Genomic DNA, 26,131 nt, shown 5'->3' with positions numbered 1-26,131 from the left:
ATGAGGACGTGCATCATCCTGCTCCAGCACCAATGCAAGGAGGTTCATGGCAAGGTGAGTTAGCTGTTCTAAAGGGACAATTTGGGCATGATGTTGTTTTTCATGCAAAAATGGCTTCCAAGGGGACTGTCAGTTTCCATCACAGGAACACTGAGAACTCTCTCAACTGCAACAATGCTTCTCAAGAACAGATAACTATATTTTGTTATTTGGCTAAGATATCACTTATTGGTCTTGACTCACTTAATTCTCTTTTCTTTAAGTCAAAAAGATAGTTTAATTTCACTTCAGTTGCCTAAGCATCGCTAAAAAAGGTGGCAAATGGTCATATTGTATCATTGTTGTATTTTTCAGGAGATGCTGGTGCAATGCCTGCCATACTCCAGTCATGGCTTGTCACAGGATCAAGCAGGAATAAGGAATCCAAGGTAAAGTGACATCTAATCATTGCCTTACATTCCCTTTGAACCAAGACCAAATCATACCCCTATCTCAAGCAGTGTTTTTCTTGAAACTTGCCTAACTCTGATTTTGAATGAGCCTTTCACCAATGTCTCCTGTTAAATAACAACTAGGTAGTGGAGCCTCTTTTTTCCTTACTTTAAAAACAAAATTATTGATTTTTCACTAGGTTGAGAAGAGCCTGCAACAAAAGGCGTACATTGAGCACTGGCGGAACAAGATGCGCCTCCGCCAACGTGCCCGCTCAGCCCAGTCCGTCAACATTTCGGACGTGCTTGGCGCTGACAATTACATTCCACCGCCAACTTTTGGAAAGGGCAAAGGAAGGAGACGGTAAGAAAGAAATTTGACCTTGACCTATGCTAAATTTGTCCTTGACTTTTCATTTAACATTGACCTTTGTCTTTGTTTTGTCTGGTCTTGACCCTTTGCTGTATCATTGACCTTGTTCTAGTTACATGTATGTTTGTCCTTGACCTTGCATTCTTGACCTTGTTCTAGTCATGTTACATGTATGTACTATCGAATCCAATGAAATTATTAATCAATGTTTTGGTTCTTTTTTTACTGTAAATGTTAGCAGAGGGTGAGAATTTCTTAGTAGTTTTCACACAGTTTTAACTCCTCACCTGTTGTTTGTTTTCTAGCACAACAATGTTCATATGATTAAGAGCCTGTGAGAAATCATTTGGAAAACACCACACTTATTCCTTGATTGCTGAATTAGGATGCCTAGGTGACCCTTGTACCCTTTTGGCTTTCCAGAATAGGTACTGCGTTTTCCTCATGAAGAACTTCTCAGAATCTAAACATACTCATACGGTCATGTGCATAATATCTATAGCTTCAATTGAATCTCAAAACCAGTCTTGTATCGATGAAACTAGAGTACCTCAGTCACTCCTGATATGTTTTCTTGTTTGCTTGTCTGTCTTTACATGTCAATATTCTGTGTGTTGTATTTTAGAGTAACAACATTGTTAATTTTAGAAACCGAGTGGCTCCGAGCCCGACTCAAAGTGACTATAGCACTGATGATCAGATTGAGAGGTATATGTAGAGTCTAACTAACCTATACTATCTTAGGCTATTTCATTTATTTTACTCTTTCAGTCTGCTACATTCATTCTTCTTTCATAGCCTTTGCGCATTTGGTGGTGGTATTTTATGTTTTTCATTTGTATTCAATGTTTCTTTTTCAGCTGTGGCAGATTTCATCTATTAGTAATTTGCCAAACAGTCCCAAAACGTTGATATTCCTCTTTGATTTACATCCCTACCTTATGAATACTACCTGTTTTTTGCCATAACAGTAAAAATATCTGATGTTGCAGGATATGTGCTGTACAAAGTTATCCTATAGACTTTTGCCTAGATTTACTTTAAAATGTGCCTGGTTTACTTAGGTCCTGTGGAATATTTTGTACTAAAGTTATTAGCGCCCGATAAGTGTTTAAGGCTATACTTTCCCGTAATCACTTTAATATCGGGTATTGGCTATTTTCTTCATTGGGTTCTCTTAACCACCATCCAGAATTCTGTGATCAGAGACAGGATTAGAGTTGGTCTTATCTGCCCATTCTTATTCTTACTCTTTAAAACTTTGTCTCATCAGGGAAGTTTATAGAGTAATTGTCAAGCCCTTAGCTGGACTTTGGGCAGTCACTCTCTTGTGACCTTCAAGAGGCAGACAAAAAACATGTACAATGTAATTCAGGAACACGCGGGGCATCACATTAGTTCCCTCTAGTTACAATAACAGAATAGAACATTGTAAACCATGACCATCAGAAACAAAAGATGATTTAAGTGGAGAAAACCAACATATGTTCTTTGATAAGGCTTTTGAGATTTAAGTCTCTTAAATTTCTGAATATCAGGCTGCAGATATCTTTGAAATTTATCACAAAATCTACCGTGCAGCAATGTGACAGTCTTTCTCCACCCCCAATGTTAGATCCACTCCTTTGGATATTCTTTGACAATATCTTCTCTTTCTTCAGCCTCAGCAAGCGAGCTAAATCTAAACACTTCCGCAATGAATTGGACCAGCTGTATGATGATGGCACGGTGGGGCAGTACAGAAAGAAAGACTATGGCATTGAGGCCCATCTTCCAGAGCTGGATCCGGAGCAGGCGGCCCTGATCGCGTCCCATCCGGCTCCCGCCTTTGCCCACCCACCTCCAGCGTTGGCTCGTCCCGTATCTTCAGCTCCATTTAGATCACCTAGTGCGGTAAGAATCATAATTCCTGCCACTTCTTGCTCAGCTTACTCTAAATTGCTGAGAGTTATGCACTTTCAGATGATAGTTGGGGTGTTTTGCCAAAAATGTTGTCTTTCTCGTTGTGTTTGGCACTCAAATGTAAAGTGGCCTGAAAAACTCACTCCCAAGACAAATGAGGAAGGTGTGTTCATGATAGTATTGTGTTTGATAGAAATAGCAAAAATATTTTTGTAACGCAATGACTTTTTTAACTTCCAGTCTGACAGTGGTGAGACTTTAGCCGATTCTAGAAAACGCATGAGTAAATTGTTGGATAATGCATTTTCACTTGTCCATCCACGGTGAGTACAATATCACTGTCTCTTATTACTGCTGTTTTCTTCTAAGATTTTATGGTATGAGGTCCAAAACCAAGATGACAACCTTAAGATTCTTTCAATTATGAAAAGCGTCTTCTTTCGGGCGGTGATCAATAAGTTTTGATGACAGGGTGTTAATTTCATAAGAGGGACAATCATTGGCATTCCTTTTTGTTAAGTTTTTTTCATCTCCCTCACCTGAACAGCAATAATCGGGTGACCCCCGAACCAAGTGAATCTAGCGACGGAACCGACAGGCAGATGACCCATCCAGTTCCTGCAGCTCTGCCCCCACCACATGGCCGGGCCTCAAATGCACCTCTCACCAAACGTAAACGCCTCCTGCAGGCCCGGATGGAGAATCAGATAGCCCAAGAGAGGTAGATACGCCAGGCACTGTCCTAAATGTTGTGACACAATTTGCTAACCATGTATTCCTTCAAGTCATCTAATACTAATAAAATCTTTTTCTCACCAGTTTTCCCTTCGCTGTCAAAGATAGAATGCGTCTTTTCTTTGAACATTCCACCCTTGACCTGCTAACCAACATTTTTGCTATCCCCTCCTCATGACTTAGCTGACTTGAAATCAGATAAAATGACTGTCTAAATCAATGCCGTAAAGTTTGCTCCCTCTTGTAACAACATAAACTGTCATTTTCAGAATACTTCTTTGTTCTCTCATTACCCACAGCTCCATTCCCTTTTTTCGAAACTTCCATCTTAAAAATTTACTCTTTCTGTAAAACTGAACATCCTGCTTGATTGTAGACTCGATATCGATTAAAGTTATGTAAATTTCTCATTGTTTTGGTAAACCAATCAGTTTCCTTGACAAAGTTGCTGGCGACAAGTTTAGGCAACAATATAAAAGGTTTCATGATGATCAGTGAGTTTGACTTTGATACATATTGCAAGAATGAATAAAGACTAGTCTTTAGTAATTCTTGATTATGGTGTTGTGGCAGAGTTTCATCAGAGGCCTTTAAGTAGGGATGGGGTGACGGTTTGGCTGAGGATTTAGGTAATAAAGGTTCTTTCTCTTATTAATGGTTTTTGGTATCAGTTATTTCTATTATCATGGGCTTTTGGCACTGTCAATTTTGATTTTAGTACCGGTAGTTAACTATGGAAGTTGGTAATCATTTAATCTGAGATTTCTTTAAAAGCTAGTTTCTTGCAAAGAGGTTTTTTTGTGAGGAGTTTAAATCAACGCATGGTTGAAAGTTCGAAAATGAATGAATCTAGCTGTAATGAATTATGAAAAAAACAAACAAATAATTAATTGATAAATTGTGTAGTTATCTACTTAGTGATCTTGAATGTGAAATGTTTGATCTCGTGTTTTAGGCTGAAAGACAGTGACGAAGGAATGATGCCTTCCACAGCTTTGGTGCAACCAACACCTTCTGCAGGTAAGATCAAACTCTTAAAGAGACAACTTGGGTGTGGGGTTTAGGTGACTAGGAGGATAGTTCCCTTTGATGCCGCCATGCACCGCCACATGTAGCATCACAGAAAACTGACCTCCAGCAAATGATTTTTGCTGTGTTGCGAGGTAATTTTTAGCATGGCTTATGAATTTCCGAAACAAAGATTGTTTTCAAACAGCATCATATCAATTGTTCAATGTTGATCGTTACTGTAATGAGAAGAAATGACCTGATACCCCATAATATTTTCAAGGCAGAAGTCGCTCATTATTGCTTTCCTCTTCAGAAGGTGCAACAAGCTCCAAAACACATCTCCCGATGTTGGTCAACACAAAACCAGCCCAGGCGGGAGGCCCGTTTGCCACGCCCTACAAGACGTCTGATGAATTGGCGTGGATGGAGCCAGTTCTTCAGCAACAGGTAGGCATGCAGATTTAAACAAAGTGTTTCCCCGGGTAAAACCAAAATCTTTTTACCGACTTAAAAGATTTTCTTCTTTACCACTTAATCATGTTATCCCTTCATCCTTTTGATCACTTGAGAATTTTTAGAGTTGACCAATAACTTTTGATAATCATCCACAGGGTTATCATGCAGTTGATAGAACAGTGGTTTTGAGATGAGTTCCACTGTCTCATGCTCTTGTTATGGTTACACTAGACCGAAACCTCATTTTAACGCATCAACTAACTCTTCATTCATTCTTTTCTTGCTAACCTCTCTAACAGTACGAAACATACACATACTCAACGATGGATCCCCCAGTAAGTACCAGTAATAAAAACTCTTTTCAAACAGCCCATCTTTGTCACAATGAAAGGTGTCTCAGACATGCCAGAAGACATTTTATTGCCACATCGTCAGGAGGTTTTGAGTGTCCTCATCAAAAGTTTCCTTCAAAATAACATCAAGACGTATGTATAGGAAGATAAATACTTCCTCTAAGGCACTGCTTTGGTTATGAAATTCTTTCTAGACTGCCATATTGGTTGATAATCAGCAGAGTGCAGGGTTTCGGTGCTCTGTATTTCAAATTTTGTCCTTAATATCTCCTTTTGAAAACAGCACCCAGCAGATGGCAAAAGTGATGTTTATGAAAAAACTGATCTTTGAGGTCGCTGAAGGTAATCAAGTGTCCAGCAGAATGTTAGTGGCTTAGATTTTTCTTGGCTTGGTTGGTTGGAGGAGCATGGTAGTTTTTAGATAAAATCTCTGATCTTGTTTTTTTAAAAGGGGACCAAGTGACAAAGTTTTGATAATGTTCAGCCTACTTCATTCCCCTTGCAGTCAGCTATAGGCCTAACCTCAGGACTTAATTTTGTATTAAACCAATGCCAAATGTTTAATGTACTTAATTCAACCGAGTTTACTTTATTAGATTTCCGCCTAGATGTTGAATTTGTTTTCAAACAAACAGTGCAAAATATTTAGTGGTTGCCTTGTTTGGGTTTTGGGTGGGATTGGTATGGTCTTATTTAGCTCGTGGCTGTCAAAAGATTTTAAACAGGTGCGTGTGCTGCAATATGAGTAAACAAATCCTAATGGTCACTGCCCGCAAAACAAGTCATCAAGAGTTGAAAATGGACACATTTTAAGTGCATTATTCGATAAACCTCACCAATTGACAGTATTGACTGCTCATGTTTGCATTAAGTTGCCTCCAAAATAACAGCATTTGGACCAACTTAATTGTTATAGGTTGATCGTGTCGGTTACACTGAAATGATATTTGCACCCTTTGTGCAGTATTAACCTATTTTGGGCTAAAGAAAGTGTATTGGGTTATCTCTAATGCAATAAACTGGGGAGTTTTCTCTGATTTTGAGTAAAAATATTTCTTCATTTGGTAACTTAAAGATTAATTGTAAAACAATATTTCCCAGGATATTTATCTGCCTAAGTTGAGATATTACAATGAGGTGAGCTTGTCAGTTTTCCCGCATGAAAGTGTTCTCTCATATTTTTGTTGTTTTTTCTGCATGATATCCTGAAAGCACGGTGTTGTTTATCTATTCATGGCATCATCCTAAATTCCTGTTTCATCTTCCTTACAATTAAATCAGATTGATAAGAGTCTGAGGGTGTTTGTTGTTGTCATTTCATTATTAGAAATTGCTCTGTCCAGAATTGTCTGCACACATTTGTTTTAAATGATTATCTCCGAGTAGCATATGTTTTGAATGCATTAAACTTGGTTGTTCAAGGTCCTTTGCAGCTTTTGTTCAAGACCGGACGACACTTACAGCACTGCGTGGGCTCTTGTCAGGCTTTGAATGAAAGCGGCTAGGTCCAGTAGTATGTTCTGTTGATTATTTCATCCGGCAAAAAAACACCTTTCCCCCCCCCCACACACACTCATAGTACATGAAAACCTATTACTCTGACTTGCTTCCACACACTGAAGCACTGTTCACAGAAATCAAAACAAGGACTTTTATCGAGAATTTTTCTTGCCACATAGACTGAAAACCTGTGGCACTTCAAAACTTTGCAGACATAATACTGACCATTTGGGTACCTATTTTTGTCTGGCCATTATTTTCACTCATCAATCCTGCCTAACTTTCAGATAATCAACAACCGACTTATGAGAAAAAATAGTAATATATGGGAATTGCCACGATAATTGTAAGAGCTTTGTAGATAAAGAAACAGCGAGTAGAGAGTGCACATCTTGGCATGATGTAGAAGCCTTCTTTTTTATCTTTCGATGTAGTACCTCTTTCCCAGAAATGTATTGCATTTCAAATTCAACCTCAAAACCTGCTGAATTCCTTGACTTTGCTCGAATAGTTTTGGTGTAGTCACAATTGGGGTCATACCCATGTGTCCCGGTACCTATATGTCCCGGTACCTATGTGTCCCGGTACCTATATGTCCCAGTACCTATGTGTCCCGGTACCTATGTTTCCCGGTACCTATGTGTCCCGGTCAGTACAAGAAACGTGATTTTAGCTAGGATTAGGCCTATTGTCATGACATCCTCGGCACCAGTGGTTTTCGATATGCTCCGGCTCTTTGCTATTTGTAAGGACGAAGGGGTATCAAAAGGATATAGTCGTGATAGTCGCCGTCATAAGTTAAGTGTCCATAAGAAGAAAAAAAACGGCCCCAGCCCTGACGGCCAGAGTCCTCTATTAAAACATGTGTACATTACGTGTACATTGTTGTGCATAGGTTTTGGTAAAAAAAGTACTCATTGGACCAATCAATCTGCACAAAATTTTATATGTGTCAAGAAGAACCCTTTGCCAATAGCATAATAAAGTTTTAAAAAATTCCAATACCGATTGCCTGAGAAAAAAAGATTTCCGTACACAATATCCATCAAAACGTCACTGGCGCATTGATATGGCCCTGTCAAAGTACAAGTTCTAAACTGACCAGTGAGACCACATTTTCTTAAATATATTATCAAAAAGCATATTTCTGTGATGGCCTGACTCTGTAGATTAAGAATCAACCACAGATTGAGAATTAATTCCACTTTGGTCCATCCCAGCCATGTATTTACCACAACTTGACATTTTGATAAGCTCTATGTGACTGTGCCACACTTCCGGTCGTGGATGAATACAGGTCTCTGCCCTGACCCCAAAAAATCAAAGTGCTCAAGGAACAAAACCAAATTCACTTGTCTTCCAAATCTCTTAGACCTACCTTGAAATTGTGTTGGGTCCAAAATTAGATTGAGGAAAAACCATCGTTTTTATTCAAGTAACCAAAAACGCCAGTGACATTTACTTATGAAGCCGACTATCATGACTTTATCATGACTTAATCGGCCTAATCCTAAAATCGCATTTCTACTGCCCGGGACACATAGGTACTGGGAAACATAGGTACCGGGACACATAGGTACCCCTTTAATATGGGGACACATAGGTACCGGGACACATAGGTTCCGGGAAACTTAGGTACCGGGACACATAGGTACCGGGACACATAGGTACCGGGACACATAGGTACCGGGACACATAGGTATGGACCCGTCACAATTCCGTATCAAAATGCAGTAGTTTATTTTGAACTTGTATTTTTCAGCACCACTATTCCCAACCTACAACACTATCAAGCTCAGCCCTATAGATAGTGTAGTCCTGTCATTTGTAGCTCACTCATTCAAATGAGCAGATTTTCAACTCTCAAAGACTACTCTTCTCTATTTGACATACATTTTGTAAAGACTAAGTCTTCTCTATTTGACATACATTTTGTCTTCAAACTTCTTACGTTTCATATGATTTTATTTTTAGGACATCAGTACATTACCAATAAGGGGCCCACCATCATTAGAACACGTACCACGACGGGAAGGACACCCTCCACCAGGGGAAGCACACCCTCCACCAGGAGCAGCACACCCCGTTCCTCAGGCAATGCATCCTACACCCAAACGCTTCCAAACAGCTCCCAAAAAACAACTCACCGCTGTGCTACCACCTCAGGAAAAACGACGACCAATATCCGCCCAATCAAGATCTAGCGACGGATCCGGGTCCCGGTCTGCTTGGGATGAACCAGAACCAGTCAAACCAGAGAAAAAATCCCGGCCAAAATCTAGTGTTTTTAGGAAATCGAAGGGTAAAACCTCGCCAGTTGAACGGATTGGGGGAACTCTTGAAGATGGGACAGATGAAGTGGACATCGTTCAAGGGACCTCCAAGAAAGTTGCAGGGTCATTACGAGAAGAGTTAAAGAAACATGCTAGTCACAAACGAGATCCTGATGTGTAGTCATGGTAATTGTAACCATGGCAACTAGTTGTATTCTTGCCAAATACTTTATGTTACTTATGCTAACTTAGTCATATTGGAAGCCATGGCAATTTATATATCTTATGATTATGTAAGGTTTTTCTGGTAAATATAATATTGTCACTATAAGGTTTAGGGTTAACCACGACAACCAATTGTTCTCCTGTTGGAGCAATTAACTGTCTCATTAAATAAAACAGGCTGGTACCTGTGGTTTCTGCTGCAAAATCATTGAAACTTGTCTTTGTGAGAATCTTGCTCATGCCTCATGGTTGTTCAAGTTTTGACGAAATTTACCATTGTTGTTCTATTGTGATCGATTGAGATTTGCTGCAGAGATATTTGTATAGTGTATCAGTCGATTTTTTACCATTTTGCCAAGACTGTTTGGTGTTGAACACCAGAAATGATATATCCAGCTGAAATTATGAATGTATGGTTCAGGTAATGTAAATGGGTTTTTCATGAGGTTTTGGTGTGAGCTTAATGCTATTCAAATGCAATTGTATGAATTGGCTCAGGAGGAGGGAGGAGGGGGGTCATTTGCTTCATGATTAGCCCAATCATAAGTTGATTTTATTGTTATATGTCATTGTAACCATATGTCTTTATAAAAGTCATAAAATGCCAAATGAAATTACCCCCTTCTGAGTCATAATGAGGCCGTCCTTTCTCTTCTATTATATTTGTATCAGTCAGGTCCATTTTAAATTCGAGGGGTGATACTTGACTTCTAGTACGCATCCCTATTAAGTGCTTTTTTATTTAAGGAGTTTGTTATATCTGCAGATACTATCAACTCCTTTTGCTTTCGCTTTTTTCATTAAACCCTTTCAGAACCTTATAGACTTTCCTACAATATTCGGTCTCAAATATTCTAAAGTTTTGAAAATTTTCTGAGCTTCTGATGGGGTTTACCAGTATATTTCTATCTGAGTTTGTGTTTCTAGTTTTCTATTCTGAAGTCAGGTTTAACCTTTGTATAGTTTGATCAACTGTAGCTTGTCCAAATTATAGTTTTATTTACTAGGTGTTGGTCCAAATTTTCCATAGAATAGAATTGATTCCATCCAGCTAATTTGTGATAATTTTTGTTGCCATGCATCTGTGATATTTTGCATGAATGCTAAAGCAACATTCTCCTTTATATATGATTACCTTTTTTTCTTGAAAAAGGCAGCCAAAATAGTCATGAAGTCTTCATCAATTCTTGCTATAATGTATATAGTTTACTATTGACAAGGTTAATCTCTCCTTACTGATGACATTGGCATAGTGCCAATCAAGTGATACAAAATCTAAAAAACATGCTAGTTTGTAAATATTTATTACCGGTATATCATATATACAAGGTGACTGAAAGTGAATATGAAATGTATCATCATTGTATAAGCATACTCCGACTTTATCTAGTACTGTTAAGTTTATGTAGTGTAAATATTGAAAAACTGTCTGTATATTTTGTCTCATGAATACTTTCGCCATATTTCTTACTTTCTGTTCATCATGTGAATCTAACAAGTACACACAAGGGCAACGTTGACCTCAACTTGATTCTCTTTGCCATATTCAAAATAAACGCACTGCTGAGATTTGATGTTGTATGAATTTGGGGCATTGTGTCCCAGAGTATTGTTTGGTTCATGTGTCATTCCATCACTGTAGTATTCTTAAAACTGTATGCATATCATGTTTTTAACTCTTCCAAAGTAGTCCCTTTCCTAGTGCCAAAATGTGAAAATTCTTGCATGGATATTTGTTATTTTGTAGATACAGTTTACAGGAAGTATTTTCTTAATAAAAAAATACTATTCATAAAATCCCAAATCTGATATTTGTGAATTCATTTTGGCAGCAATCACAATCACCTTATTCCCCGGCCATCTGAAACTTCATCGTTTCATAGTCTATGAGGACACAGTCACATACCTTTGGCAAGATCTATCTGAAAAACAGTTGAGGACATAGGCACAATCTATTAGTAGGAATGATATGAATTAGACATCGACTGCCACTGGAAAGGCCATCATCTGGAGGACTTGTTTTCCCCAATGAGGTCCCATCTGAAACACATCATTGCATAGTCAATGAGGACATAATCACAATCTCATGGACTCTATACGAATCGACATTGACAGCCCCTAGATAGGCAATCCTCTGGAGAGCTCGTCTTCTTCCCCCAAGCACCATCTGAAACCCCATTAGACACCTTATGGAATCTAATTGGACATTAACAGCTGCTGGATAGTCCATCCTCTGCTGGACTCTGTCTAAATCTCGACAAGCCCTAACTGAAACTTCATCACAATCTTCTTGACAAGACTCGATATGAATTAGACATCAGCAGCTGCTCGATAGTCCATCTTACAGAGGTCATTTATTTTTATTCGCCTATTAAATCACATTCTGAAACTCCATCATTACATAGTCTGTGGGGACATAGTCACAATCTAGAGGACTTGATACAGAGGACTCGTTTTTTTTCCCACTCTTTCTGTATTTCCACCTCGGCATTGTCTACAAGAGCAAAAACCAAACAAAAATTAACTAAAGATCAATAGATTAAAATCATTTGAATTTATTTTTGCTACATTAACATTTCCAATATATAACGGCTGTGACATATATATGTGCACAGGACTAGCCTTCCTTAACCCTCAAATACAAACACACTGCTGTTAGTATCTAGCATGAGTATGGCCTTTCAAAATTTTATATTAGCACTGTCAACGACAAAGAAGAAATAAATACTTAAAGTAGCATCCATTGTGATCCACATTATTTTCTTCGCAGTCTTATGTGTTTGTAAAAACTTTCTTTTCAAATTTTGCTACCATCTACTTTTGCAAATTGATGAATTTTCCAATGATAAAACCAACGAGTTGATCATATTTATGTATGCACATTGGCTGCTTTTATCACCATTTCAAAATGAACATTGACTAGTACCAAGAAAGCACTTATAGTACTTCCTCACTGCCTACTATTGCAAGCAATCGAGATCTATTGTAAAGGAAATTCTTTTAATACATGTATATTGTAATTGTATTGTAAAGGAAATTCTTTCAATATATTGTAATTGTATGTCTACTACAAGTTTTAGGGTCGTGGTGCCTTCACAGTAGTTGATAAGGTCACTTGACAAACCTACACAACTATCCTATTGGTACATTTCACCAAATTTTCAAATTACAATCCAATGATTACAAATCATTCTAAAACACCTTATAATCATATACATCGTACAATGTAGCAAGTGTGGATAAATCTACTCTCAGTCATAGTGATGTAATGTACGCTACTCTATTATACCCAGGCTTAACTCTTACTAAGGACGATTTCCACCCAAAACCTATCCCCATGGCACCACAGACGTCTTTGAGCAAAACTACAGTGAATACTGTACTTTCATGAGAAAATTTCAATCCTGAAGACAAGATTCTATCAAAAGCCTTAAAATGCAACATTACGACTGAACATGCGAGCATTCTTCATCATTTACAATAAGTCACAAATGATTTTACATTGTTTGGTTTGAAAGTGAAAATGCACAACCTAAATGTATGACCATGAGCATAAATCCATGGGAGTCATGAATTCTATTGAGCAATTAAAGTTGTAGTAATGATAAGATAACAAGGTGGTTCGAAGCCAGGTTATCAATAAAGTGTATTATTCTAAACTATGAGACTTGAAAATTCTAAAGGCAATTTGAAAGAATAATTCAAGTCTTTTTCTAAAAACTTACTTTGAACTGCCTCGTTCTGGTGAAGTGCAGAAAATCTAAATGGTACCCTTTTCTTTTCATAAAGACACAACGATTTCTCGAAAAATTATCACAATAGCCAAAATATTTACATGCAGTGCTGAGGTAAATGATGAGTATAAGACTATCATCTGACATAGAATGTGGGTAAATTGAAACAGCAAAAGCATTGACACTGAAAAGTGCTTAAATTTGAAGCATCTTTATTTACAAATGAAAGAATATTTGGGTAGTTTTTTGATGCCACTGGCAGTTTCAGCTTGTGAATATATTAATTTTCTACATGTTAAACCTAAGGAAATGCGTCAATATTAAGAAATTAGAATTGTGCAAATCTACGATGGGAGAATTTTCACCAAGAATAAATATTAAGCGTATTTGCTAGCATTTTTTGAAATCACTTTAAAAAATTTCTCACTGCAAACAATTGTATACATCTTTTTCTGAGAAATGATAGATAGGTAAATAAAAAGTAGAAATAAATGAATCTCTAATTCATGCATAGAATAAATTATAATGCCACTAAAAGTCACTATTGTGTTTTCTATAAGTTATAACAACAGAATGGAATGCAATTTAGATAATTGACATCAATGAAATTATTCAAAAGAATAAGGCTCCTACTAAGTACAGCAACAGGGAAAACGCAAGCTGTCTGAGTTAAACAGAACATTTAGAATAGGAGTTCACTGCACAAGAAAGTAGCACTACACTGAAAAGAATCCTAAAGTGAGTGGGGAAGTTTTTAGATATACTAGTTTTATATGCTGACCGAGATTTCGTGACAAATCTGGGCCATCAAGGAAAATTTCAGACAGCACTGAGAATGTTGGCCCAAGATAGAAATAGATTAGGTTAAGTAAATTAACAGAAAATATTTATTGCTCAGAATGTCACCCTTGAGTTGCCTGAACCATTTCACACAAGTGTACAAACAATAACAAAGATCAGGGGTTTCCATCTACAGTGAGCAGCTTGTTGGGGTGTCAGGCTGATGAAAGAAGATGGAGAGCCCTGAGACTATTCTCTTATTCTTGGTATACATATAACCAAGCCCACAATAATAATGATACATTAATGATATATCTGTTTTCCTTTGTTCAAAGGCGACTGTTAGGTAGATTGTTCAGTCAACTCTGGGACATCTTCTTCTCCAGGTTCTCAGCAAGTTTGTCCATGAACTTGAAAGTGGTCAGGTAGTCGTCAGGTGTGACACTGCAAGGAAAAGACAAGACAATCAAAAATAGCTAATATTGGCAGGTTTTCGGTTAATTGGTAAAGAAAGGACCAAAGACTTTCCAGTAGCTTCAAAAACAAAACCATAAAAACCAATATTTAAAACTTTAAACAGCACTTACTCAGTCATTCCCTTGATACAAATTGCCAAATCCTTGGTCATGAAACCGGCTTCAATGGTTTCAATGCATACCGCTTCAAGGTTTTCAGCAAATTTAGCAAGTTCAGCATTTTGATCCAGTTTGGCTCGGTGTTGTAGGCCTCGTGTCCAAGCAAATATGGAAGCTAGAGATGGAAAAAGAACATAATTAGATTTGACCGAAACACCCTCTAAATATAAGGGGATGAAGAGGCATACAGAATGGAAAGAATTCACGATATCATTTTTAGGTTTATTTGAAATACTGCACATACCTATAGAGTTGGTGGAGGTCTCTTTTCCCTGCTGATGCATCCTATAATGCCTGGTGACCGTGCCATGGGCTGCCTCAGCCTCACAAGTCTTGCCGTCAGGACAGACTAGGACACTTGTCATCATACCTAATGAACCGTAACCTAGAGAAAATAGACAGTGATAGTTCAATGATCAATGGAATCTTAGATGTGAAATTTGTGTCCTTGATAGAGTGGTTTCGCTGAACATGATTTTACACTAAGCTAGAAAGTTTTATAGCCAATGGAGAACAGAAAACCTCGACATAAGAGGTTATTTTCTGGCAAATTTTGTAGTTTTATTAACAAAGGACGAGACAATCGAGGAAAAAAGACTTGTTTAGAACACAACATGGTCTCCTAGAGACAGCAGCAAGGAACTTCCCAGTGCATGTAGAGTCAAACTTACCCTGAGCCACAGAATCAGACTGAACGTCACCATCATAATTCTTACAAGCCCAGACAAATCCTCCCTCAGATTTCATGGCGTATGCAACCATATCGTCAATCAGCCGGTGCTCATACCAGATATTTTTAGCCTCATATTTGGACTTATAATCACTGAAAGAAAAAGGAAAGAACTTATGCAATAATTTACATTTGACAGCATGAAAAAAGCGAAGTTAAGAAGCCGTTAAAATGTCAGACTGACTATACCTGGCCCTTACACAGTGCTTGTGACTCTAGGTGACTTTATTTCAATGGCATCAAATACAACACACACAAAATTTGTCAACCATATGTAATAATTACCGTTCATAAATTTCTTGGAATATATCCTTGAACCTGCCATCATATTTCTTCAGAATGGTGTTCTTAGTGCTGAAAGATAAAATAACTTTGATTTATAACAGAATGATAGCTTTAAAGCAAACTTGAGTGGAGAGCATGTGAGCTAAGGGTGGGAGTCCAAATCCGGCTGGCCCTTTCATGAGGGGTCAAATCATAAACAATCACAAACAAACTTCATTTTTAACGTTTTGCTTTGGAGCTTGAAGAACAATTAGCTGCATTGTATCAGACTAGAGTGATTTGACTTACCTTAAGTACAAAGGCCATCCTTTCTGTAGGGCAAACTGTAATGAACTATGTGCAAAATCTTGGATGGACTGCAAGAGAAGACAACAAAGTATAAAAGCATATGAGAGAAAGAAACAGCTACAGAAACCATGTGTCACTGGTTTGATAGTATGAAGCAGCTTGAAACACATTTCACCGATGATCAACCATGCACTGGCTGTCACTGATAGTGGTGTTGAAACCTAGCTACTCAATACTATAAATAATAGTATACAGAGCAGCCTGCACCAGCTGGTGGGTGGAAGTTTTTTGTTCAAGTCTTTGGTTGAATGGGTTCGACCAACTCTCACCTTATCTGTGTTGTACATAGCCAACGCCACACCAGCACCCTCAAAGTTGAACACCTCATGAGTGATCGGTTCCCCTCCATTCTCAGGCATCCATTTGATCTCGAGCTTCCCAGGTCCAGGGACGACGAAGTCTGTCGCTTTGTACTGATCACCGTAAGCATGACGACCGATGACAATACTCTTCGTCCAAGGCTTCACCAGACGTGGTATGTTGTTACAGATGATGGCTTCTCGGAACACCGTTCCTCCTAGGATGTTTCGGATTGTTCCATTTGGCGATCGCCACATTTTCTTAAGACCAAATTCTGTTAGAAATAAATTAATACACTTTTTAAGAGATTTGGCAAACCTTTGCAAAGCCAAAGATTAACACATTCAGGTTTCTCATAAATATTTATTTAATCAAATCAAATTTGTCAGTCAAACATGTTCCTTGGCAAGCAAATTGCCTTAGAATAATATTACAAAAGACAAAATATACTATTTACCCTCCAATCTTTTCTCATCAGGAGTAATTGTGGCGCACTTGATTCCAACATTGTATTTTTTGATGGCATGGGCACAGTCAATGGTCACTGAGGAGGAAAACATGGTTAAACTTTAAAGCAAAAATAAGCCGTGCAGATGGAGATTTCTATCTATCAGGGCAATTCACTGAGCAGAGCTTGTACCAAAGCACTTCGCAACCACTCTCACTAAAATGTGTTTTACAAGAGCAATGGTGTAGGCCTCCACACTGAGACCACCCCCTGGGTTATCAGTTACAGATTTCAGTTACAGTTATTTCAACACAATGTAAGCACGACAGTGTTGGAAAGACGCGGTCAAATCTTTTTCATATAGGCCTATGTCTCATGTGTCGCCGCTTCAGATGCAGCATTGTTGTTCCTTACTCCTTACCTTGGTCATTAGTCTCATCCCTGCATTCAATACTCAGGTCATAAACATGAAGATCTAAATCAACATAAGGTAAAATCAACTTCTCTTTGATGTCTTCCCAAATGATCCTGAAATCAATTATTTAAAACAACACTCACATTGATAATTTGATTATTGTTTTACATTGTGTCGTTGTATCGCCACGTCGTGAGAAGAGTGTGTGTTGTATCACAAATTTTTAATGGGAATTAATGTCATAACATAAATGGCGAATAACGCAGAAGGGTGATACAATACCGTGCAATGTTTTGTTACAGGGCCTGGTTGGACTTGGAGGGAAGGGGAACTAATTTACATACTGGTATTTCATTCACACAGGCTTACTGAGTGACATGTTAGGTCGCATTCTCATCAGACCACCTCGCCAGGCAAGAACAAGTCCAAAGTCCGAGGTCTGCACGTAAACACATGAATGTAATGTAATGATGTGACAAGTATAGTAAAATGCTGTGTCAAAAACTGGGTCAACCAAGTAAAATATCTGGGTCACGTCATCAGCCCACTTACCGAGTCATTTCATCTCCCTTCACCTCCACAACGTCACCCCCTGAAAAATTAAAATTTGTGTCACAGGAAGAACATAATAAAATGTATCGATACCATTTGAATTCGGCATGATTATAATCACACGTACCTTTAATTTTCCCCATTTTGTACGTCGGAAATTTCGATCAGCGTCCAAAAAAAATCGACGGAAGTGAATTACTGCCGAGCGTGCGCAGTCTTATCGGTAGCGTCCAAAACAAAATCGACGGAAGTGAACTACTGCCGAGCGTGCGCAGTCTTGTCGGTAGTTGTCGCCGAAGTAGTCCTCTATAAACCTCTATATTTACCGGTTAACCCGTGTTGCAGCCAAGGACAGGACCTGCGTGAAGGACGGGTCGTCACAATTTTGAGTATTCAGTATGATGTGGTGCTCTGGTAGGTTTCACAACACAGAGAGAGGATGCCACGAAGTATGGTTGCTGACCCCAGGGCCCGGTTTCACAAAGAATCTTAAGTTTTAAACTTAAGATATGATTTTTTTGCTAAGCTAAGCAAAAATTATCCAGGGACAAATTTTCCTCGGGGCGAATTTTCTGGGGACGAGTTTTCCGGGGACGAAATTTCCTAGCGCCAACCTTACCTCAACATGCTGTCACAACCAGACCTGATAATACAGCATTTCGGCTGTCCCAACCAGACCTGATAGACAGGAGATGCTGGCACAACCAGACCTGATGAGATTGCAGATGCTGTCACAACCAGACCTGGCGAGATAACAAATGCTGTTACACCCAGAGCCAAGGGCAGCACGAGCAGATCCACACCTGATAATCCATCTCAAAGCAGACCAATGAACGAGCTCGATAGCAAAGATTACTTCGGAGCAATCCTTGGGAGCAATCCTCAATCCGCGTTCATGTTTTGAAACATACTGAACCAATAATGTGACCAGGTCAATAGGAAGGATAGAGGCCCAAGTCTGAGTGCCCTTTATGTCGTTTTACTCATCGGCGTGATATCGGTCCGATATCGGCCAAGTTGTGCCAAGAATAGGATGGGCCTGGAGACTATAGAGCCGCTCTGGAATTTGGTCTAACCTTAGAGTAACCCAGTCTAGTTACTCTAAGGTCTAACATTATTTGATCCGATAAGGGTAACCTTTCTTTATTCTCCACACGCTCCGAGAGATGGTGGGAACGGTGTCAAACGAGTTTGTGTTTCGCAATTAAAATTGATAGCTTAACTATTACTGGCTTCCTGCCCATGCACACATAAAGATAACTTTGTATTGTCAATGGACAAGATTGTGACAAGTTGAGACCAGCAGGGGCATTTTACCTATTATTTTTAAACTTGCTTTCTAAACGTCCGTGGGTACTCCCGGGGTTTATACTTGTATGTGGAGGGGGTAAGCGGGGGAGGGGGTGGGGGGGGGGGGGAATGCCTGCGAGAGGACAGAGGGCCATTGCAGGCTGTTTCGCGTTTTAGAGGGCCTGAAACATGGCAGATGGGATTAACAGTCAAAAACACGGCCCCGTGACGGGCCGTGTCGCCTGTCGGCGAGTGTCAAATTCTGACATGTCTCATGAAAATGCTAATAAGATAATTTAGAATCATTGGAACTTTTTCAAATTCACTTATGACATTGACAAGATATAGTACTACACTTCTGCAAAGTTTGATGAAACTCCCAGCATTGATTTTTTTTTAAATCACGAAAATGTATGTATACAGAATGTGCACGGACCCTATCGCAGATTTAATTGCGTCCGGAGCCCGCTCCTGGCTCCCCTGCCGTTGGCCAGCCATACTACATAGTACGCACATGAAACGTCCACACAGGAGTAATGCAGCGAGAATTTGTACTGCATATAAGGGTCCTACCCAGTAAGTAAGTTCGGAGCAAAGAGACGCTGTGGCCGGCAACGGTCGGCAGTACCATGTTTGGGGTTCATGGAATAATTCGTCCCCCGTTCCCCCCCTAACAAGGGGGATATTTCCACCTCACAATGAGGCAATTTTTAATTTTAAGTAATCGCGTAGTTCCACTTTTTTAGCTCAGATGGCGCCAACTGAGGTCCTGTCAAAATCATTGGCCTACCTGAGGCTGATGAGGAAACTCACGAAACTCTACATGGTGGTGTACTCTCCCAACGTAGTGCACCATGTTTCTACAGGGTCGACCTTGTCTCCACGCTTAAGAAATCTGTGTCTCATTTTCACATGGTGAATGAATACTGATCATTTTCATCAAGGGATTGCATGAAATCAGAACACCAGACCTGAAGAGACAGCAGATATACTGCAACAACCATACCATAATATGCTGCCACAACCAGACCTGATAATACAACATATGCTCTCACAACCAGACCTGATAGACAGGAAATGCTGGCACAACCAGACCTGCATGAGATTGCAGATGCTGCCACAACCAGCCTGATGAGATTGCAGATACTGTCACAACCAGACCTGGCGAGATAACAGATGCTGTTACACCCACAGCCAAGGCCAGCACGAGCAGATCCACACCTGATAACCCGCCCCATCACAAAGTAGACCAATGAACGACCTCGATAGCAAAGATTACTTTGGAGCAATCCTCAACCTTTCATGTTTAATTGAAACATACTGAACCTATAATGTGACCCGGTTTCTCAAAGAATCTTAAGTGTTTGTCTTAAGTCATAATATTTTGACTAAGCCAAGTCAAAAACTTAAGTACGAATCTCAAAGCATCTTGTGTCCTTCATTCCGACTTAAGTACGGTAGCTACCGTGCTTAAGTTTTTGGGGTACTTAAGTCGGCTAGGCGAGTTAAGATTCTTTGTGAATCAACTTAAGACAAAACTTAAGAAATTCTCATACTTAAGTCACCAAAACAGACTTAAGATTCTTTGTGAAACCGGGCCCAGGTTCATCACATGGGATTCTGTTCCTCAATAGACAATTTTATAGGTCATCTTCCCCTATACTTGTCTGTCCACTTTGCTCCACAGGTATCACTCAACCTTCCTATAAAGGAAGTAGGATGTCGTCATGCTCCTAAACAAATTGCCTAACTCAATGTTTGAAGAAAATTAAACTGCCTATCTCAACTCCCAACCACGTGATACACTATCTGTAAAAATGCCTCCCTCATTGGCAATATAGGCCTATTGGTACAAAATACATTGAATTTGGAAAAATGAGATAGGCAACTTGTTTAGGAGCGTGACGATGTGGTAAGGATGAGATACCGCCATGGAGCAAATGGCAGAATTCTGTCATACCAAGTCATAGAGATTCAACCATTGGTCGAATGAAGATTACTGTACAAAGACAATAGTATGTTATCATCGGACTTCAGCCTCCAGCTTTGAGGCGGGGAAGTTTGCTTCTCAGAAAAGAGAACTAGAATTCTGTTTTGAAATGTACCTTGTACATGTATTTTTATTTTCATATATCAAATGCCAAGACCCAAATCTGAGGTCAACATAAAACTTTGTTCAAGAAGAAACATTTAAGCATTTAAAAAAACTGACGCCATGGTGCAACATAATGCGCAGAAACTCAAATAAATATTGATACACATTATTTTATAGCTGGCAATAGTTGTTACATAACACTATCAATAAAAACATCAAGTTAGGCTAGAATCAGACATAACGTTGGCTGCAATAGGACCTAGCAACCAACGTTAATAGCATCATGCCTGATGTCAACATAGCTCAGAAAACAGATGAAACTTCACATTCGTATTTCCTACCAATAATAGATCTGTTGACTTTTATAGTTACTGGTATTACTTCAAGGGCCTTATGCATACATGTACATGTTCATCAACCGACAATACAAAGACATTCATAACTAACAAGCATTCCCAAATGAGTTGAAACTGAAGAAAATTAAATTAAAACACGGTCCCACATCATCCAGTCAGTACAACTATAACTGCTATGGTAAAGCTGAAATATGCAAATGTTTCTGTAAACGTCTGCCACTAGACGATACGTAACTAAAGTTCATATTTACAGTAATGACTCTTATGATGTGTATTTACATGAAACTGCCCACATCACACCAATCGTAACAGACAAGCGGGTTGAAGTTAGAAATGTTTCTGAGTCCAACTGGATCTGCTAGCTCATTTGCCCTATTTCGTACCGGACAATCTGGTACTGAGGGCAAGCGTTCTCAAAATCAGGGAATATCAAAGAGTCGAAACTGGATCAGGATTTCCAATACCATTCGTGGACAAAGTAACTTGTCCTTAAAAGTTCCGTTTCGTTTTCCAATAAAATTCTCCGCCTGATTTGAGTCTCTACTGTCAGACACCATGGGTACTTCAGTTGTTCAGTTCTTTGAACTAGCTGTACCACTGGTAATCTGTTTTCGGTTAAGACCCGTTATCGCAGCAATGGTAGTCTTGTCTCCAAACGTTTAGAACCTCACGCCCCGATTGAATCCTCGTCCCCGTCCTCGACCACGGAATCCACCACGTCCTCGCCCACCGGCACCGGCTGCAAAAATAAAGTAGATGATATTCAAAATTGGTTTCTTTTGTAATTTTTCTTTTTATTTCGTCTCATAAAGATACATGTACATTATAATAGCCTGATACAGTGGAATTTTTTTTCAAAATCGCGCACCTAAACATTCTCCTGAAACTTGCAACTTACCTGGGAAACTACCTGCCTTGTCACTGAACTTTCCACTTGGTGGAGCATAAATGGCACGTTCTTCTCTGAATGATCTCTTCCCACCAGCACCACTCTCGGTTGATGATGTTCGTTTTTGAGCGATTGGTGCCGCTACAGTACTCGGCCGCTGAAAGCATGGAATAGGTAAAATGAGTGGAAGTCCAATAGTTAAAACTCACTGATGGATTCAGACAACCAATACAACAGCTGAGCCAGCTAGTCACATGACAGATGGTTTTCAGTGACAGATGGTTTTCAGGGATACTTACCACTAGTGGTTTCCAAGACAATGTTAGGATGGATTTATAAGATGGTGGGTTGTGGAACAAGTCTCTAATAAGTGCATTGATATTAGTTGTGATCTTTAGAGCAGCTACTTTGATTTTGTTCTCGTCGGTTTTGAGTGCTTCACCGGTTTTGCCTTCTAACGCCGTCTTCAACTGTTTACAGTAAGCTGTTGAACCTCGGGCAAAGTATTGTAACCTGGAACATCCGAAAAAACGGGATTAAAGAAAAACAAATTTCAAGAAGATATCAGCAATTGACGTAATCAGGGTAATTGAAGTTCTGTGTACCTTGAGTGGTCAAATACGACAATGACAGGATAGTACAATGTTGTAATATGATGAGACTTGCCAAACTGGGGTAGGGCCTACACTTACCGTAATCTGAAATCTTTTAATCGCTCAGCATTGTCTTCGTGTATGAGGAATTCTTGGTGTCTTCGACCAATTTGATGGAAGGCATACATGAGGCATTCGACGTACGAGAATTGAAGTTTAGGTTGGTCACTCGTGTCTGATTCACCATTCTCATCGGCTGGCGGTAACGGCATGTATTCCTGGAGAGGAAGAATAACGATGTTACATGCTTGGTTCCTTCTTTCTTTTTATTATCATAGGACTAAAGTTTAACGTTACGACCGCATCAAATGTTACTTTACTAACATGGTCCAATATTTGAAAAAATAAGATTTGAGTCCAACATTTGATACTTGAGGTTGCTGCAAATGCGAGGAGTCCTACAAAGCTACACAAGGTTAAATCTGTACCCAACATTGGACTCAATTTTCAATTTAGGTACGAGTCAGAACTTGAGTACATACATGTTTATGTACCCTTTATATCCTAGCTTCCAACTCTCCTTAAGAAGCAACCAACATTCTGAAGCAACATAAGATTCAAGTAGTCCGAGAATAAATCTAATGGCAAAACACAGCGTTCAAGTTGGATGGGAAAAGATCCAGTGAAACCAACTTCATTACAATCACAACCTACCAGCAGCCTGGTGTAAACTTTATCAAGTCTGTCAGGAAGGTTATCCATTTCACCAATAAATGTCGACATGTCGGCAAATAACTTGAGGATCTCCAGTTGTGTGTCTTCATTTTCATTTTCACTGACTATTCCATGTAGGAGTGGCAAAACTTGGTCAATGATATACTCAACAAATTTTCGGGAGTGGACATTTTTCTGAAAAGAGAAGGATAAAGAATATGTTAAGACTTCTTATTTTTGATAGGGCACACACATCAGAAATGTAACATCTACAGTATTCATAAAAGAGAAAGCAATTTGGCTGAGGCTGGGAATCACATTCACACACCAAGATATAGCTTCAGATGCAAACAACACCAAATTTCATGACCCTTTCACCCAACAGAGAAACAGGGGAGATACACAACTCCTAGATTTACAATTCTCTTGTTTAACAATACAAAGAAATGCTATGCAACAAAAGATTACGGATCATCTTATCATCATAAGTTATAACAATGATTTTCAGTTTCCTCTAAACTTACCGAAAATAATGGTAGTGCCTGTTTACCGCACTGAATGAGTCTGTCAACACTATCTGTATCCTGTGGTGAGAATGTCTGGTCCAAGTCCAGCTGATCTGCTATAATGTCTACTAATTGTTGTCGGCCTTGTACCGTGCCACAGATCTTCAAGTTGGAGAGTACTTTCATGAACACCACAAATTCATCACCGGTAACGTCTTGTAAAACCTGAAAAAGAAGAGAAATTTGTGAGCAATGCAACACATTGAAAAAACGCATTTGACTCTTCCAGCTGGTTATTAAGTCACCAACGTTAACCTCTTCCTGTTGGTTACCTGGTCTTCACAAATCTGAATCCTTTTCAGGCTTTTATTTCGAGTGCAGAGAGAACTTCTCTTGTTGCTGAATGGTTTAGATGATAGACATATTGAGTCAGAAAAAGTTTTCGATGGTAAAAAAATCCTATTTTACTGAAATTTTATTCATTTTGTTTTCCATTTTCACTCACTGACAGTCGACACTGACAAACCAATAATCAATCAACAGAAACATACCTTTTTGCTCTCAGATAAGATCAAGTCCTCAATGTCTTTTGAGAATAGATCCTCTGGCAATGTTAAAATCTTCTTGTGCAAGAATTTTATGGCACCATCACGTATGACATCTTCACCGGTCATAATCTGAGAAAAGAGCCCACTGAGAGCATCTGGAAAGATGAGGAATTAAAGATTGTATCACAGCATCCTCCTACAGAACAAATCGCCCGAAAATTGTCTACAGAGCCAATAATGAGCCAAGTTAGGACATGTGAGCTTGACTTAATATCACACTGAGGTATTTTAATGTACTCAAGTCAAAAGGAACTATGGGTGCCTTACCTAAGGACAAAGTGATTGCAAGGTGGTCTCACTCAGTGGTGTGCCTTGTTAAAAGCCCAGCCATTAATCCCCAATGGAAGAAACAATTCAGGGATAGATCAGGATAGAGGAAGCATTTCGGCAGGTTGTACCTTTATACAGCTAATGTTTTCTCATACCTTTGAGATCCAATTTGAACACACTCAGTAATGACGTCTGAACCAGATGCATTTCCTGTGGATCGTCTGTCTGGAACAGCTGGGTCAAGACATCAGCGATTCGGGAAACGTAGTCCTTGTTGTCTTTGCACAAGGAAGGAAGGGCTCGGATGGCATGCTTACGAATCTGAAAAACAAGGTTTAGTTTCAGGTAAGGGTCAAGTTGTTTTAAGAGCTTGTGCATGATCATTAATACTAATACGAATGATAATGATAATCCCTATACTGAGAATTTGAAAAGATTCAAAGAAGTTGATGATATCATTCAAGGGTATCAGTGAAATGGTTTTGGAACTTATGCCAATGATGTAGAAATAGCTTTACTTTCAATAAGAATGCATATCAAACTACGGCAATGACATGTAATCTAACTTCAAGGCTCAATAGGTTCTCTGGCTATCAAATAACTCATTGCAGGAGGGTCATAGGATAGCGTGTGGCACCAGAAAGGAGAAGGCCAAGTAACGGCAAAAAAAACTGGTAAAAACATACTTCTACATCGTCGTCCTCGCAAAGGTCCAGCAAGGCATTGATAGCTTGTTCAGCTACATTTGGGAAACTTTTGAAGAATCTTGCAATCAGCTGTGAAGCCAGCTTCTTCTCACTGCTCCCTCCATTGACAGCCTTTAAAATAGCCAGGTATTGGTCCTCATGCTGAAGCAGAAAAAAACAGGTAAGTTTAAGACCTCGTAGCAGAAGCACAATTTCCTTTCCAAGCGAAAAATAAAAAAAGTTTTTTTGGGACTCCCTGTAAGTATCGAGTACATTCACGCACGTACATTGTGCACAAGTAAAACCAGACACCGGCAAAATGAACATGCAAATATCTCATTAATGAAACAAATGATGCAATGCTTACTTCAGTTATTTTGTCCTTTGCTTTATCAAGATTATCACAGTGCTTATATAAGTCTTCTACGGAAACCATTTCTGCTGTACGAAAGGATTTGATGCAGCAGTATCTGCAGAAAATGTGAAAAGTTGACGATTTCGTTATGCGCAGTACACGTGTGCGCATCTCAGACAAACGCAAGAATAATTTATCGACAAACCTAATCATTAACTTCATCAAAATGCAGAAATATTGTGTCAGAATAAAATTTAGATGTGTATACATGGTATTTTTTTGA

The 26,131-nt window shown here is 39.1% G+C and overlaps 3 protein-coding genes across 6 annotated transcripts; 1 reads left to right on the top strand and 2 right to left on the bottom strand.

Moving 5' to 3' along the window:
- Position 1: 1 nt before the first annotated feature.
- LOC135492389 (uncharacterized) lies at positions 2-11,047 on the top strand. Of its 4 annotated transcripts, XM_064778840.1 has the most exons (12): positions 2-54; positions 355-428; positions 632-795; positions 1,453-1,512; positions 2,466-2,697; positions 2,947-3,029; positions 3,873-3,935; positions 4,397-4,461; positions 4,766-4,899; positions 5,208-5,243; positions 5,545-5,603; positions 8,736-11,047. In XM_064778840.1, exons 1-11 carry the CDS (start codon positions 33-35, stop codon positions 5,590-5,592), a joined length of 981 nt encoding a protein of 326 aa, XP_064634910.1. In that variant the 5' UTR covers positions 2-32; the 3' UTR covers positions 5,593-5,603; positions 8,736-11,047. The 4 variants fall into 4 exon arrangements, with proteins under 4 accessions (XP_064634910.1, XP_064634911.1, XP_064634912.1 ...); XM_064778841.1 differs by lacking the exon at positions 1,453-1,512; XM_064778842.1 differs by lacking the exon at positions 3,873-3,935.
- A 751-nt stretch (positions 11,048-11,798) lies between these two features.
- Positions 11,799-17,689, bottom strand: LOC135492229 (isocitrate dehydrogenase [NADP] cytoplasmic-like). Its single transcript, XM_064778536.1, has 11 exons — positions 17,614-17,689; positions 17,487-17,526; positions 16,941-17,047; positions 16,529-16,615; positions 16,041-16,345; positions 15,712-15,779; positions 15,424-15,492; positions 15,080-15,231; positions 14,653-14,793; positions 14,361-14,523; positions 11,799-14,217 (listed from the first exon to the last, which is right to left on the bottom strand). The coding sequence occupies exons 1-11, from the start codon at positions 17,627-17,629 to the stop codon at positions 14,133-14,135; spliced, it is 1,233 nt and encodes a 410-aa protein (XP_064634606.1). The 5' UTR covers positions 17,630-17,689; the 3' UTR covers positions 11,799-14,132.
- A 3,174-nt stretch (positions 17,690-20,863) lies between these two features.
- Positions 20,864-25,995, bottom strand: LOC135492147 (apoptosis inhibitor 5-like). Its single transcript, XM_064778357.1, has 10 exons — positions 25,861-25,995; positions 25,494-25,655; positions 24,963-25,128; positions 24,481-24,632; positions 23,948-24,154; positions 23,424-23,618; positions 22,809-22,987; positions 22,416-22,629; positions 22,126-22,273; positions 20,864-21,966 (listed from the first exon to the last, which is right to left on the bottom strand). The coding sequence occupies exons 1-10, from the start codon at positions 25,927-25,929 to the stop codon at positions 21,887-21,889; spliced, it is 1,572 nt and encodes a 523-aa protein (XP_064634427.1). The 5' UTR covers positions 25,930-25,995; the 3' UTR covers positions 20,864-21,886.
- Positions 25,996-26,131: the final 136 nt, after the last annotated feature.

The sequence above is a fragment of the Lineus longissimus genome, chromosome 8 (assembly GCF_910592395.1).
Source record: "Lineus longissimus chromosome 8, tnLinLong1.2, whole genome shotgun sequence".
NCBI lineage: Eukaryota > Metazoa > Nemertea > Pilidiophora > Heteronemertea > Lineidae > Lineus > Lineus longissimus.
Note: the sequence above shows the minus strand (reverse complement) of the source record. Positions and strands in the feature narration are given on the sequence as shown.